This window comes from Calypte anna, chromosome 4A, assembly GCF_003957555.1.
Source record: "Calypte anna isolate BGI_N300 chromosome 4A, bCalAnn1_v1.p, whole genome shotgun sequence".
Classification (NCBI taxonomy): domain Eukaryota; kingdom Metazoa; phylum Chordata; class Aves; order Apodiformes; family Trochilidae; genus Calypte; species Calypte anna.
This window is the reverse complement of record NC_044248.1, coordinates 18397222-18414018: the sequence shown is the minus strand read 5'-3', so window position 1 is coordinate 18414018 and position 16797 is coordinate 18397222. Positions and strand designations below refer to the sequence as shown.

General features: G+C 35.8%; 1 protein-coding gene across 1 annotated transcript in view; it reads right to left on the bottom strand.

Annotated features, from left to right (window-relative positions):
- Positions 1–4458: 4458 nt before the first annotated feature.
- The window catches only part of CEP135 (centrosomal protein 135), a 31105-nt gene continuing 18766 nt past the window's right edge, over positions 4459–16797 (bottom strand). Inside the window, 7 exon segments of the mRNA XM_030449978.1 lie at positions 4459–4503; positions 6265–6411; positions 6788–6892; positions 9244–9446; positions 10449–10658; positions 11575–11760; positions 13258–13368. Coding sequence (XP_030305838.1) covers positions 4482–4503; positions 6265–6411; positions 6788–6892; positions 9244–9446; positions 10449–10658; positions 11575–11760; positions 13258–13368 — 984 coding nt within the window. The 3' untranslated portion in view covers positions 4459–4481.

The following is a 16797-nucleotide window of genomic DNA, read 5'->3' as shown; positions in this document are numbered from 1 at the left end:
GATGGATGGACTTCAGGAACATGTGGCTATAGAAGCAATTCTTTCATTTTGATTTTATTAGATACATCTAGAATTTCTATGGAGAAGCCTAAACCTGTTGAAGAGATGCCATGATCATTGGCAGAAAAGACATGGGTCCACCAGGTGGCACCAATACTTCACTTAAAAGCAAGGAGTAAGACGGAGGGGGGGGCTACATCCTATTCCACATTCATATTTATGCATTTATGCAAAGCAAAAGGATATAGATAAAGATTGCATACACAGCTGTAATCCAGTAACTCACATCTCTCTTCAGATAAAAAAGCTCAGATGTCAGTGTGCTCCTTTGGACATGAAGGCTCAATTAAAATCTCCCCAAAGAGCAGTATCTGCTCTCACAGACCTTGACTTACAGCTGACTAGAACCACAGAACTGACCACACTACAATTCATTTCTGTGTTTGCACTCAAGAAAATGTCTGTCCCTGCTCAGCAGTATTAAAACCAAGGAGAAGAAACCATTGACATTCATATTTTCCCCAATTTCTTCTGTTTGCCATCAAGCCATTCCGGTTAGTTTAAGCAAATGGCCTAATTCCTGCACCATCACCTCAAAAGGGTGAAGTACACAGCACTGACAAACCTGGGGGAGCAGCTCTGCTCAGATGATGCTGAGCTAGCAGCACACACAGGTGGGACAGGCAACTAATAACATAAGTAGAAAAAGAGATCATCTACCTGAGCTCTAGTGTAGATAATCCTAAGAAATAAAACAATGGCAACACAATTATTTTTATCCTACTTTTTTTAAAGTCAAAGATAATAGAGATTATAAGGAACAATTTCACTACAGCTGGATAGGCACTTCCCTAATCACACTACTGGTAGGAAAACTTCTCAGACTCACAGAACTCTTACACTCATCTGGAGATCAACCAGTCCAACCTCCTGCTCAAAGAAAGGCCATCTACAGCAGGCTGTCCAGTGTTGTATCCACTGAGTTACGAATACCTGCATGGATAGAGACTCCCCAACCTCTCTGGGCAGCCTGTTCCACTGTTTGACCACCCTCCTGGGGAAAAAAAGCCCAACATCTTTCTTGCGTTTACATGGAATTCCCTAAATTTCAGTTTGTGTCCATTGTCTTTTGTACCTTCTCCAGATAGCACTGAGAAGAGACTGTGTCAGTCTTCATTCCCCTCCATCAGCTATTTATATACACAGAAATGTTCCCTCTGCACAATTCCTCTCAGGGCTGAAGACCCCCCACCTTGCTCAGCCTCTCCTCACCTAAGAGATGCTCCAATCCCTTCATCACATTCAAGAAAATTATACTGGAGAATGAATTGCAAGATTTCAGGTCTGAGAATGAGTAATGCTGCAGCTGTTATGAGCATTACATGGCTCACAAAGGGTCAGAGACTGAAGTGGAACCAGAATGCCTGTACACATAAAGCTAGAAGATTAAGGTACCAAAACTGCACACAACTGGCTTTTTCCACTGTTGATAGAGAAAAAGAAGAAGCATAAAATTCTGTCCCAAAGAACGGTTTATAAAAGCCAAAAAGCCTGTGGTCATATGGTTTCATTTAGGAATAACAGCACTTTAATATGTCAGGCTTGCCATTGTACACCAATTTCTGTATAAAATATTTTAAATTGAAAGATTGAAGCCCTAATATTAATCTTTTTCAGTTAGCATCATACAGGAATCAGTGTTTCTCAGATTCAGGATGACCAAAAAAACAGAAAAAAATTGGGTTTTCCAACAGGACCCTAGAATTGCTTGTCTAATTTCAGGTTCATTATTTAAATTTTAGGGACATACTGCAAGGCTAAAATGAATTAACTTTGTAAAAACACATTATGATGTTTAACTGAGCAATTTAGGTCTCAATAAACTGATAAAATCTGTCATTTTATCTCCAGATTCCCCCACTTCTGGCAACACTTTGTTTTCTAGAGGAAAAGCCCTATATTGCTTCACTTTTATAATTTTTCTAATTATTTTTCCCTCATCCCCAACTGCAGATAATAACAGCAGGCAGACACCTGAACTATTTGGACTTTCCCCATGATTAAATGTCTGGCTCACTCTGCTTTCAACTCACCTCTGCTGAGGACTACAACAGGTCCCAGGGCTTCCATCATCTTTTGATCTTTCAGAAGGTGAGGACAGTGCAGAAGCTTCTTGGAGCAGAGTCCAGGAGAGACATTTCAATGTCCTGACTTACATAAAGCTTGTTTCATGTATGACACATATGGCAGTCCACAGATTTAAATTTTCCACAAATCTGTGCTTGTTTTGTACTTCAAGAAATGAAACACTTGAAGCAAAGTATTTAAAATACTTGAAAAGCAAAGTTGTATAAATATTACATTTATTTCTAGTTTCTTGCAAAACTGTATGTAAGAGAATAGTAACAAGGTAAAAGAACAGTTTTACTGCAGTCAATATTAGTAATTTTTCAGTATGAGAAAGCTGCACAGGTTTTGGTGACCCAAATTATACCAGTTTTATTATACCACCTGTGCTCAACAATCCACTAATTCTACATAATTTATATTAATCTAAGAATTACTACTAATTGAAGTGTTACAGTTTTAATTGCACTGTAAAAATATACATTATTTTGTATGGTGAAATACAGTATTTTCAATAAAATGGAACACTTGTCATAATTTTAAAAATTCTGATTCCAAATGAAAAGGGCTTATACACAAAATAAGATATTTGCAAGTCACCATTGAAGGTACTGGGCAGAACACACATTCTTTTCTCATTCTTACTGAACTGCTTCATTCTGAATAATTAATGTCAATTAGCATCAGTGGAAACTACTGACTTAACTGCAAACAGTATTAATATGTAAATAACACTTAGAGATGATGATCTTTCCATTCCTGTAACTGGCAAATGAGAGACATAAAAAGTAACAATGATGAGATGAACCCACTATAAAATAAACAATTTCTGGCTCAGCAGCCTAATGGGTACAAGTATTTTTCAGGTACTTCTGAATGGGTGTTCCAAGTTGTTTTTAATGAGTAAAATTTAAATCAGACGCATATTAAATAAAATCCCTGACAAAACAGATGAAAAATAAAACAGATTTATGTAGATTGCAACAGCAATTATTTATCTGTGAACAAGACAGTTATTTCCAGTCAACACAATATCCTTCACAATTTCTAACTGTAATAACCTTAGTTCAAAGCAGACAAAATCTCAAAGGAAAAAAGTATATTTTCCCCCCAAATAATTTGATGTGCTGCTTACACCTTGGCTAATAATGCTAGTTGGTAATCACCTTCCTTTTTTTTTCTTTTTTTTTTTTTTTTTTTTTTCACAACACTAGGCAAGCAGAACACTACCTGTTGGCCAGTACAGGGATGTACAACAATTCACCTTCACACTTCTAGTCCTACAGATATACATCATGTCAGCTTGAATGGTGGGTAATTATTAGAAAATTGTTTGTTCTTGAATGGAAGAATTATTTAATACACAATTATCTGCACAGGTGGACTTTGAGAGCAATCACACCTAATCACAACTCACTTCACAGCTTTACTCTTAAATGCCCTTCTGCTAAATAGAGTGGCTATTTGAAAGATGATTTCTCGTTGCATTTACCTCCTGTGTGTCACAACATAAAGGCCTGTGTCACCTCTCCAACATCTTGAGCTTTAAGTGTATGAAAGATTCCAGGCTTTGTTCTGATATTTTAAAACCAAAAATTGAAAAATATCTCTAAATGTGATTTAAAAAATTGAATACAAAGTATTTTAGAATTAATGGAAAAATATTTAGAGAATTTAAATACACCTTTAAAATAGACTTTTTCTGTATTTTTGTTACTTTTTATTTAAGGTTAGGATAATATTTTACATATTATTTCACACAAAATTTAAACAAAAGGAGATTAGTAGATGTTGGATGACAAAAAAATTAATAAAGAATAATGGATATCTTTATTAAGAAAAGGTACAGTAAACAAAATGCATTGACAAAACAGGATCAATACTTTAAAATACCAAAAAGAATAATCTGTAAACAGAAAATCACAAACATAGGAAATCATGAGTATAAAATATACACTGGCTCATATTTTAAAGACAGTCATGTATGTTATTCTATGTTAGTTCACACCAAGATGAGCAAACTTCTGTAACCATATGAGAAAACAAAATATAAAATGAAGAGACTGTCATATCAAGTACTTGTTGCTTCTTACAATTATTATGTTTGCAAAATAGAAAAAAACCTTAGCCAGCCTTGATGCAAAACCTGTAAAACAGCCAGCAAAAAATAGTCACCCCAGCCAGTTGTGAAAGCAGAATTTTGAAAAGTTGATTAATTCATCAGTTCTCAGAAACTTCAAGGGTAATCATCAATTTGAACAAAACAGAGGTAGAATACAAGTCAGCCTTCATGATTAGAAAAAAAAAAAAAAAGTCCTTGTAAGAAGGTAATGCTTCAGTTGCTCAAGTACTGGTTATTCCTTGAAGCTCACATTTCTGGCAGAGAAAGAAAAAGATTTCTAGATTTAGATTCCTCGTATTCTCTTCTGTTATTCCTGGGTATCAACTATTAGCATATTATCTAAAACTCTACATTCACTTCAGTAACTTGTTGCTCAAATGCTTAACAAATTAAATGTTAGATGAGGAAAATTTCTTGAGAAGATTAAATCAGATTAAAGAAAAACACAGTTGTAACACCACAGAACAGTTATTAGACTGTACACTTCACTCTGGTTAACTCCCAAGAAGGTGTAACTAAGCAGGGTGGAAGATGGTGATAGCACTTTTGAGATCATTCTAATGTAATAATCCATTGATAGGTTTAGAAGGAAAGATATTAAAAAATTAAACTGCATATGAATTCAGTTGTTAAAAACTATCTTTTAAAAATGCATGCTTCATGAAAATGGGATATTTCTGACAAGATACGGTACAGAGCTGTCATTGTTCAAACTAAGTAGGCAAGTAGTAGGATAAAAATAGTTCATTACATGTTATTCTTCAAGTATAGCAACTGGACTACATTTATTGCTCTTGGGATTTACTGTAACACAAGGAATACAATAGGCAATTCTCTACTGATGATATGCTTTCTCAGAAATACATTAATCTATTACTATCTCAGTCAAAATGTTGACTTGCAATGTGATAGGGTTTGCAGGTTTGCCTAATTCCTCACCAGTAAATCACAATACTAACTGCTGTTTCATCCCCACTATCAGTATCTCATTTGCTAGTTTCCTTTTTTTGCTTTGTTCAAAAACTTGCAAAAAAAGAGAAAAAATGTTGAGTGTGGATCATCCCATGCCAACCTCAGTTCCCAGGAAAACCATGGTTTTGTTAACAAAACTAAGCTGAAGCACAAACTGTATGTATATACCAACAAAAGTAAAGTTTAAAATCATAGCAGTTTGGAATTCTGTTTCTTGGTCTATCAGTTGGATAGTTAGATTCATGTTTATCTTTCCTTGTCACAGAATCACAAAATGTTAGGGGTTGGAAGGGACCTCTGGAGATCAGTTAGTTCAACCCCTTCTGCTCCTCACTGCAGTTTAATATATGGTAATAATGAGGCCTGTAACACGTAACTGACAATTTAAAACACCTATGACCTCTAAAAGAACAAAACAGTCAGTGAAAATCAACAGATGAGAAGCTGACTTTGGTTTCTTTTTTATGGACTCCAGTGTTCATGATCTTATATATAGCATTCAAGCAGTAACAATGAAAAATATATTCATTTTTATGCACTTGTTTTAGAGACAGTTTCATCTAATGTGTAGGGTTCAAATACTTCAACTTTCTTGTGTGGACTGTCCTTTATTGCCATACTTTAGAGAATTTCATGGCATTTCTCTTAATATGACCCACTATAACTATTAGTTATAACAATAACTATAGTTATAATTATAACTACAGATAACTATTAACAATAATAAATTGGCAATATATATTTGGAAATAATTAATGAGAATAAGAAGGTGATATATATTTTGAAGCTGTCATCTGGTGCAAGACCAATAACAAAAACAAGAATGGGAATCCATTACATTATATGGCCTTTGGAGAGCACTTTGCATCTACTGTTTAAAATCAATATTTTATCGTATTTTATACTAGCAGAGTCAGCAAAAGGAGAACTTAAAACTACCTAAAGTGTGTAAGAATGTCATGTAATTTTAAAAAGTATTACTTAGAAACAGTTTAAACCTAACTCTTCAAACAGAAACAATCTGCCAATATCAAATGGCTTACTTTGCAGCTGATGCTTCATCAGTTGTCCTTATAGTGGTACATTCTGGAGAGTGTGAGGGAGACCTTAATGTTGAGCTGAGAGGAGGTGAAGCCCGTAATGATGATGTAGAGAGACCATGTCGGCGCATTTCCTGAACTGCACGCTCTCTACCAACAGACAGTAATTGCAGTTAAAGAACACTTTGATGCTGCAGGGTGTTAAGGAAATAAAACAATTTTTTCCCCATAATTTTACTTGGTGATTTTGACAATACTTTGCAAAGAGCCTTGTTTTCTCATCTTGTCACCAAGCTTTCTTCTTGATTTCATGAGAAGGGATTTTTTTTTTTTAGTCACAATGGTAAACAACATTGATAAGGGAATTCAGAAACTGTGTAAGTTTGTTTCTTTTCAATTAAGCACTTCTCAAGAATATTAGATTTTGCAAGACAACAGGAACACAATTTTCCACGGAAGTTCCTCTCACTAAAAGTGAGAAAGAAGAAATGAGGAGTCACCTCACTGAAACCCCCCTGCATCTTACCGTTCAAATCGTTCAGTTGTCAGTTGCCTTTTTAAAACATCAGAGTCAGCCTGCAGCTGTACAACTTTACTTCGAAGTATGGAAACCTCTCTATTACAGCTGCTTCTAAAAAAAACCATGAGAAGCAACAAAGTTTTCTTTAAACACCATCCTCTAGAAGCTTAGACTAATTAGAGCAAGATAAAACAAGAACAGATAACTGGACATGTTGTTTCACACAGACCAAATCAAAGACCAGTTTGAAGTGGTGAGAATCAAGAGAATGCAAAACAATGTTTCTGGAAAGCTAAGGTGAGAAAGAAGTGTGAAGCTGGCAAGCCTCTCACTACATCCCTACTACAACATACCATGTTCTTTTTCAGATAAAGGTAAACACGAACATGTTTTATAAAAACAGACAAATCATTAATTTATTGATATGCTTTGTTTCATGTGTACACTTGAAGGAGAAAAAAAATCAGAAACTATCCACAAAAATTACAAACATAATGGCTTCAGTAATGGCTACAAATGGATATGGCTCCAGTAAAAATTATTTCAAGTATACTGGAACTATCTAACTAGTAATGAAAACAGCTGAATCAAATGTAAGTAAATGTAAGTAAAAATTGCTCAGACCAGCAAAACCTAGAGTATGAAAGCTTGTCAACTACATGTTGGTGTTCAGGGCTGTTTCAACTACAAGAATCAAAATGACAAGCAGCCTTTAAAATCTTAAATAATATAATTATTCATACTTCTTAGCAAATCATCAGCTTGGATGACTCAACGCCTGGTCGCAAAACACCATTAATTGCATTATAAAGTAAGCAAAGTAAAAATCATTAAGCATAAAATACATTGACTAAATCAGGATCTAGACAGTTATGAGTTGTTATTCCATAGAATCTTAAAGGCCAATAGAAGGTGGAGTGTTTAAGTCTCCTCTGGAGAAGCAAAAATATACTAGTTTAGTGCTAAAGCACTGGGCTTCTATGATTCAAAGCACTTCTATGATTCTATGATTCTATGACTTGAACTCTGAAAAATTAGTTCCACTCCCAGCTCAGTCACAGGCTTCCTCTCAGGCACTTGCTGGTCTGTGACTCCAGGAAGATGCAAACTGCTGAAGAGATTTGATCCAAAAAGAACCACAGCATTTTTTTCCCTGTGTTCCCTGTTCATGATTAATGTTGCTAGAATTGTATCTTGATCCAGCATGTTGAGAAGATATGCAGAAGACAAGAGGTCTCGATGATACCTTATTCTAAGTCCTTCAGAGACAGGCATATGCTTTCAGGATGGAGATAAGAATTCAGGGCCCAATATAATTTTTGTAAAATAAGGAAAGAAAGCAAACAGTTTTGTGAGTTCTGAGGCTATTCTATGTCAATGACATTTAAACAAAATTAAAGTAGTGAAGTAAATAATTCAAAAATTAAGAAATATTTCAATGTGCCCCTACGCACAACGTTGATCCTATAATAAAGTTACATGTTGATACACTGTTTTTATCACAACACAAAAAACTGAAATACTAAAAACTGAATAATAGAAAATAAAGAACATACAGCTAGTTCTTAGACCCGAACATTTGCCTAGCAATATGCAGAACCTTCGAGATAAAGAGGGAAACAAGTCAATAGCTACTATGTTGTTAAGAGAACATTTTTTTTCTTCCACCAATATCCTGTCCTTCTAAGAATTCAAATACTGATATTTAGAATAAACAAGAAAGGAACCTCATAATGTGTGGAGAAGAAAAATTGTGAAAAAGTAAGTATGAAGTTATTTAAACAGAGTTTTATACTGTTTTTACACAAAGATAAATTAAAGTCAAATGAATCCTCCCCCTTTTTAATTTTACTTTCATGTTTAATTTCACAATCAGGACATTTCATTAATTTGTTTTATTTATATGCAATTAAATAAAATTCCCAAACGAGTTTTCCCCAAGGAAACAAAACTCGGCAATTTTAAAACATAAAGCAATGAGTTGTACAGGGCCAATTAATAATGTCATCATGTACAGATTCATCATGGTTTGGATGGTTCTGTAGTGCAAATGTCTGCAACATATCAGCTATCTCACCACTAGGTAGTTACGTCCACTAATAGGCTTGGAAGAAAAGAATTTTAGTGACGGCACTGAAAAGATGACAGAGTTGTACCAGGTAAGTGAACTTCAGAGAAGGTAGCACCACCTTGGACTGACTGATATGAGAAAGAGTCAAGACCAGCAGAAAAAGTGAAGCAAACTTTCTGGAGTCTGACTCCTGTTTAAGCTTACTGCTTGCACTAAACTGATGGCCACCAGGGTGCTGATTATTGAAAGCAGTATGAAAGATCTGTAAAGAAACTAAGCAAATGATGCCATGAAAGGTCAACAGATACTGCTGCAGAAATCTGCTCAGCCATACTGAACATCAAAAATCTGACTTTGTGCATAGCACATATGTACACTTGTTAAAACTTACAGTTTGCTCTCGGCGAGTGTTAGCTTGTCTTTCAACAACTGAATCTCGGAATCTTTCTCTTGGGACGTTAGATGGTTTTGAAATTCTTTGTCTCTACTGGTAGACAGCAATGTTTCAAGATTCTGAACTGTAAGTCTCTCACTGGATAACTGCTTCTTCAGCAACTCTACTTCTGATTTTATATCTTGTAATTCACCTAGAACCTAGGATACAGATTTTATATATTATAGTGCACTGATTAACAAGCACACACAGCTTGATTTCATGCCGAGCTGCTAAAATACCCAAAATGATTGGAAGTTTCATAGAAATTAACAGGAAGCTGTGCTTACAAAACAAATTAAAGCCTACTATTATTTAAACTATACTTAGTTAAAAACTATTCAGGCTGTACATTCGTCAAATGTTTTCTGGGAGCTGGATGACTGACTGGGTGCTGGAAATGCTCAGGTAAGTAGGTGAAGAGAACTGGCTGTTAGCAGCAGTAGGCTTTTGCAGAAGTACAAAACCAGTATTTACTGTCCTTCAATCTATTTGTCTAGGTTGGCTTACAATTAGCTTCTTGGATTTGCTAAAAATGTAAGAATGCATGTTTTCCTCATCAGCTTTATAAATATGAACAAATTCTGTGGGGATGAGAACTAGTGTTCTCAAGGTCTTAAATACTACAGTAGTAGAAAGTATGGCCAAGTCACTACATAAAGACACACTGATCAGCTGCAAATAACACAGAAATTATATTCAAAACAGTTTTAAATTCAAAGCTGTTTAAATGATTTGAAAATATTTAATGAACTTTAGCTGAATCTAAATTTCAATGTATTTGAAAAAATACATTAAGTAAAATTCTTTAATGTCTGCACAAATGCACAATTCACTTTTCATAAAAGTTGAAAAACTGCACAAATTAAAAATAGTACATAAAAGCAAATAAATATAATTTGTCTCTGGTATGGAAAAAAATTAGTACTGCCACATTTTGTTGTGATAATGAATGAAGCGAACTCCCTCTTTTTTTCTATAAAAAAAATGCAGGTATTGATCTGTATGCGGCAAAATTTGTAATTTATTTATAAACCCAAAGCCAGTAATGCAAATTTAACTTACCTTGCTCTTGGAAGTAATTTATTCTTTTCTCAAATAACCATTAGCAGGCAAAGGAAGATATTTTGTTACAGCAAACTAAATTTGCCTTTGCTGCTTACCCTTTCATAATCCATGCTTTTGGATGTCAGCTGTCGAGATAAAAGTTCTTTGTTAGACTCAAGTTTCACACAGAGCTCCCTCACAGAAGCCAGGTCTGCCAGCACAGAAGACTTATCCTGTTTTTCACGTTTAATGTCTTCTTCCAACCTGGACATAGTCTTTGTCATGGAGGAGATTTGAGTCTCATATGCTTGATGTGCAACAATATGCTAAAGAAAGACAAATAAGGATACCCCTTCAGTGTTACACATTGAGGTAAGCGTTCTCTGTTGGGTTTTTTTTAATACTTTCTTTTCCTTTCAAAATAAACTTTCTCTATAAAATTAACTGTCCTTTCCTCTTCTCTAAATCACAGCTAAGAACAACTAATAAACCTCTCTGCAATTTTAATCACCAGCTTGAAGAATTATACAAGTAGAAAGAGGCTGGATTCCAGCTTCAGAAGAAAATTAAAAGAAAATATACCAATATACAATCTATTTTTACTCAAAAGTCTCTAACTCTTTTTGGCTAAGTAAAAGCATGAGACTAAATATGGTCAATCCACAACTATTATACTGTAAAACTTCCTTGATCTCCATGAAGTTGTTATTGCTTCTAAAAATAAAAACCTCATTAATTTCTATGCTATTGGACTAGGTTTCAGTATTATGGAAAACCTGATTCTGGACCTGGACCACAGCTGTCACATTTTTATATTTACTCCCACCCACCAGTGCTTCAAATACTTAATTCAAAGCTTCAGAGAAATATAAAAACTAAGCTCAGAAAATACTCATAAAGCTATACAAAGATATTTTGAAGCAACTAAACAAAAAGTCCTTACGGAGATGACAACATAACAGCAATGATCACCCAACAGAAGAGTATTAAAAGTGTTAAATAAATGCTGTGATTGTAATTTTGGTAAAGCACACAGCAGAGAAGGAAAGTTTGCATAACCAAAATCAGTTACTCTTTCAAAAACTCAAAACTGTGTCCACATTTGAAATATTCATATATAGGAATTATTTTCCATTAAGCATTAAAAATAGCATGTTTGCTTTATTACTAAATATGTGACTGTATCCTACTTTCCTTGACACAGAATTTTTCTTGACAGAATTTCATTGCACAAATGATTACCCCTTCAATCTCTTTTTCTAGAAGTTCTATTCTCTCTCGAAGATGCCTCCTATCAGTGTCTACAGAAAGGAGTTCAAGTCGTATTGAGCTGCTCTCTCCCTCAGCCTGATGAGCCTTCATTTCCCAGTCTTCAGCTTGCGTGTGGAGCATTCGGAATTTCTCTAACAATTCTTGGTTTTCTTTTTCCTAGATGAAACAGCAAATCATTCTGCAATGGTCAACATACTGTTAAGTCAACTGATCTTACTTCATGCCTACTCCCTATATTTATTTTTTTTTCCCAAAACAAAATAGATGTTTCTCTGTTTTCTTAATCCCACTATCCAGAAGTTACTAAAGTGCATGATCCCATTTGCAAATCCAAATAAGTAAATAATTATAGTGATGCCATTCAGTTCTGTTAAACTGAAGTATTTACATTCAGCATTTGCTTCAAAAGCTCCCAGGGAAGCATTATTTTGGAACTCTGTATCATCAATGGTCACATTACTGAGATGTACAGATCCCAGCGCAGCCATTTCTAAGAAATTCCATCAGGAGTCTGTTTTGAGCTCTTTTACTCACTAAAATCTTACAAATATAAATCTTATAAATATGTAGACTGATAATCTGTATTTGGGCATATGCATCTAGGGAGTCTATTATAAAAGTACAAAAGTGCAAGCTTTAGCATCTACCAGTTATGTAACTAACAACAGAACAAATGTTGCTTGGGAATTTTAATTTGACCCAACTACAAGTGCACATCATCAGGCAGTGATTAACTTCTTCCTTTGTTTAGCTCAAATCCCTTATTTCCCAGTTCCTGTAACACAGACTGGGATTAGCATGCTGGTGGTATGAATCAGATTTATCTCAGGAGGAAGGCTGCTATTTTTGAAAGTCCTTCTATGTTTTCTCCAAAACCTGAAAGGTGCAGACAGAATGAGGTGGGGCACTAGGAAACAGATTAAGCTAACGCTATGCTAAAAAGTAAATCCTTGTCTCCATAGGCAACATTCAGCTGCAATACTAGACAAGGACTGAAAATAACCTCTCATAATTGGAGACTGGCTTTACATTCTACAGCTTCTTGGTAACTGCCTTAAATAACTAGATTCCCATGTGGCCACATCTGTAGCTGAAGTACTTTGGGCATATATCATAAACTTCTTAAAAACTAAACATAAGGTGTTTTAAATTGAGAGTTTTATGTTAACATACCACTGCCCTTTCTACTTCTTACAAGGGGTTGAATTAAATGTATTCATCCAGCCATGCAAGGCAAAGCCAGACACAAACTCATTCTTTCCTTTTCACAGTCATGTGATACATTTGACAGTTCATGTTGTCTTGGCATAAATTTTATTTGGTTTAAGGGGACAAGGGGGGGACGAGGGGGGGACGAGGGGGGGACGAGGGGGGGACGAGGGGGGGACGAGGGGGGACGAGGGGGGACAAGGGGGGGACGAGGGGGACAAGGGGGGGACAACGGGGGACAAGGGGGGGACAAGGGGGGACAAGGGGGGACAAGGGGGGACAAGGGGGGACAAGGGGACAAAAATAAAGGAGAAAATAGGACAAGCACAGAGAACAACAAACCATACGTTTGTTAATTTATTATGTCCTAATGAGAATGTGTTATACTCTAAATCCAAGGGATTTATTGAAATAGTAATGACTGCCTGCTGATTATAGTTTTACCTTTGAAGTCATCAGGGTCTCAAATCTGGAAACTTCAGCTATATAATTATGAACCCTGGTTTTCATTTCTTCTTTTTCACGTATTGCATCCTCAAGCTCAGTACTGATAGCCTAAAAAGATTACATAAAGGCAAAAAAGTGCATTAGAGTAAAGTGATCATATATTACTGTATCAGAGCAAATCAAAGTAATTGTGTATGGCCTAGATTTTATTCTATTCTGTTTTAAAGTAATTTAGTCAAAGCCCTTTGGGATTTCTAGGGTTCAGAAATATCCCCTATTACCTGAGAAACACCAAGGAGTTTTCCAGGTAAGAATAATGACAGAAAACAACTGATGCCATACCAGTTCATAAAAGCAGCAGCTTCCCTGACCATATATCCCTGTCATCTTTGGAAATTTCAGCACACAGATATTTAGGAATTGGGGTTTTTTTTAGACTTAAGATTCCCTATCCCTGAGTGTAGGAAAGTTTTGTGTCATTAGAAAGTCAGTTGTATAAAAAAAAAGTTTCTTTTAAAGTAGAATTTCAAGACAAAAGAACTAAATGCATTATTAAGATCATGCTTAGACACCAAAAAATGCACCATGTATTTGTTTGATATGTTGGAACTGTCAACTCTGGTCCTCTCAGATTCATCTTTCACCTTTCTCTGAGTCCTCTAGCACAGATAGCAAAAAAGGCAAGTATCTTCTCTTATCCTCACTATCAAATGCAGGAAAAATACAGCATATGCCCTTATTTCTTTCCCTTTGTCTCTTTGGGGTATATTAATATTAATTAACAGCAGCCTTTTTATTGTGTCCCTTATCTAGCACATGCTGAAATTAGTCTGCTTGTCTGGTGGTCTTTCCAAGCACACTGGGAAAGCTTTAGTCATCATGTTATAGTAACATCTACTATTACATCTTATTAGATACCTGTGATTAGCACCTCTTGTTTCAATAATACAGCCACATATCTATGTATTGTACCATAGGTTTTGCAAGAACCAAGCTGGTGAAGGGACTCGAACACAGATCCTATGAGGAGAGGCTGAGGGAGCTGGGGCTGTTCAGCCTGAAGAAGAGGAGGCTCAGGGGAGACCTCATTGCTCTCTACAAGTACCTGAAAGGAGGATGGAGCCAGGCGGGGGTTGGGCTCTTTTCCCAGGCAACTCTCAGTAAGACAAGAGGGCATGGTCTTAAATTGTGCCGGGGGAAGTTCTGATTGGCTATTAGAAAGAATTTTTTCACGGAAAGGGTGATCAGACATTGGAACGGGCTGCCTGGGGAGGTGGTGGACTCTTCGTCCCTGGAGACATTTAAAAAGCGACTCGATATGGCACTCAGTGCCATGGTCTAGTGACTGTGGCGGTAGTTGATCAAGGGTTGGACTCGATGATCTCTGAGGTCCCTTCCAACCCAGCCTATTCTATGATTCTATAACTATTCAGGGTACTACATCACTTACTTAAAACACTTTGCTATATTGTACTTCTAGATTCAGCCTCAGCTGGGTTGATTGAGGGGAACTGAAATAAATGCTGACAACCCTTTGGTTATTTTTACTGTTGGCATTTACAGTGAATTAAACCAAACATTTTTATCTTGTCATCAAAACTGTTGAAGGCATTTGAGTCATGTTGAGCTGCAATAGTTGCATTTGCCATGCAAACTGAATATAATGACTCACAACAAAATCCTGGGCTAGCTTTTTAAATCACATTCACATATTCTCTATGTAGTCTTCCTAATATTTAGCCAAATAAAAATGTTCCTTAGCCTATAAAACACTGGACATATTGTCCATACACACATTCTATTATACAAAGACATCTGCATCATGCACTTGGAGCTGGAAGGCTTTTGGTCAGTAGTAACCAGCTAATTCTGTGCCTCAGACTGTGTGAGGGATTATCAAGATTGGATGCAATTCAGGTTCTCCAAGCCATGAATCCAAGACTCAGAGAATTCCAAGGAAGAATAGATAAAGCAATGATAGTGCAAATGGATAAAGCCCCTTGTGCTCTTGAAAGAATAAGCCTTACACACCAGTGGCTCGTTTAACTTGCAGACCCCTGCAGTATATCTCAAGATGAAGATGTAATAATAATAATAATAATAATAATAATAATAATAATAATAATAATAATAATTCAAACTGTTCAATTCACTGAATCTCTCAACTATTTCTGTCTTGAAAAAATTTTAAGTAGCGTATGCCGTCAACTTGATATAACTTATCTTTCAATAAAATATTCAAGGATACTTTACAGAAATAAGTAATTCTTCAAGACATTAAAGATTTTATTTCAACTTTGATTCTGTAACTGACATAAGTTTAAGTTGTGACTTTACAGCACACACTTTACAAGGAAATTTATTTAGCTATCCATAGCTGACAGGGACTATATACCTCCCAACCTGAAAGCCAACCATGAATACACATTAACTAACTCAGCAATCATAACCTACTTCTCACCTGCTTTTTGGCCTAAAGTTACTGACTGGCTAGCTGCTAGCAAGGGAGTTTGCTATGACTCAAAACTAGGAGAGAGCTAAGGGAAGATGAAATCATATACAACTAATAGGAGTAAAAATTCATAACATAAAACTCTGCAAGCAAACAGTACCTGAACAGAATCTCCACTAAAAACCATAACACACGCACGGAATAGGTGCAATTATATCTGAACTCTAAGACACCACCTCCCCGTGACACCTACCTTACCAATGCAAAGACAATCCAGTAAGAACATTTCTCCAGGGAAATAGATGGCACCTTTGAATTCACCATCTAAAAACCCCACACAACCTTGACACAATGGAAAGGGAACCCTTCCTATTCCCATCGACTGTGCATCCTTACCCATTTCTGAAATCAGGAAACAAATTCAGACTATTATTCAGGACTATCATACCTTGAAAGTAAGTTTTCTTCAACCCCTCTGTCTTTCAGCTTTTAAGCCCTATTACATTTTTTCCCCAAACATCAACTTTTCCCAGTACATCAGTAAATGCAAAGTCCCTGCTGATCAACACAGATAAATGGAAACTAACTGCCAGAACTGGAAATTTAAAAACCTGCCAATACCTCTTTACAACCACCACTATCAAGGTGCACAGAACACAAACGTTAAAATCTACATTCCAAAACATCCTAATCTCAAAATGTGGCATACCTCACTCAATATATCCAACACTTCCTGAAAACAAGATGAATGAAACTAACGAATGTCTAAGCACCAGAAGTAATTCAAATGTGCTAACAACCTCCATGCTTTCACCTGACTAGTAAACCGGTACCCATTTTTGTGGTTTCTTCCTGTCCCTCAGTAATCTATGTTCCACAAATAAAACTCATTTTTTACCAAACAAATAGCAACTACCAAATGACATAACCAATTGACATAATTTCTTCCAGTATAAACAATACTGCTCTAGATTTATTTTATTTAGCTTTTTTTTTAATCTGGGGAAGGGTGACAAAACTGAAAGCTTGTTTATTTCTCCCCCACTCTATTGACTATGCTTAAGTATCTAAAGTAATTACTTTTA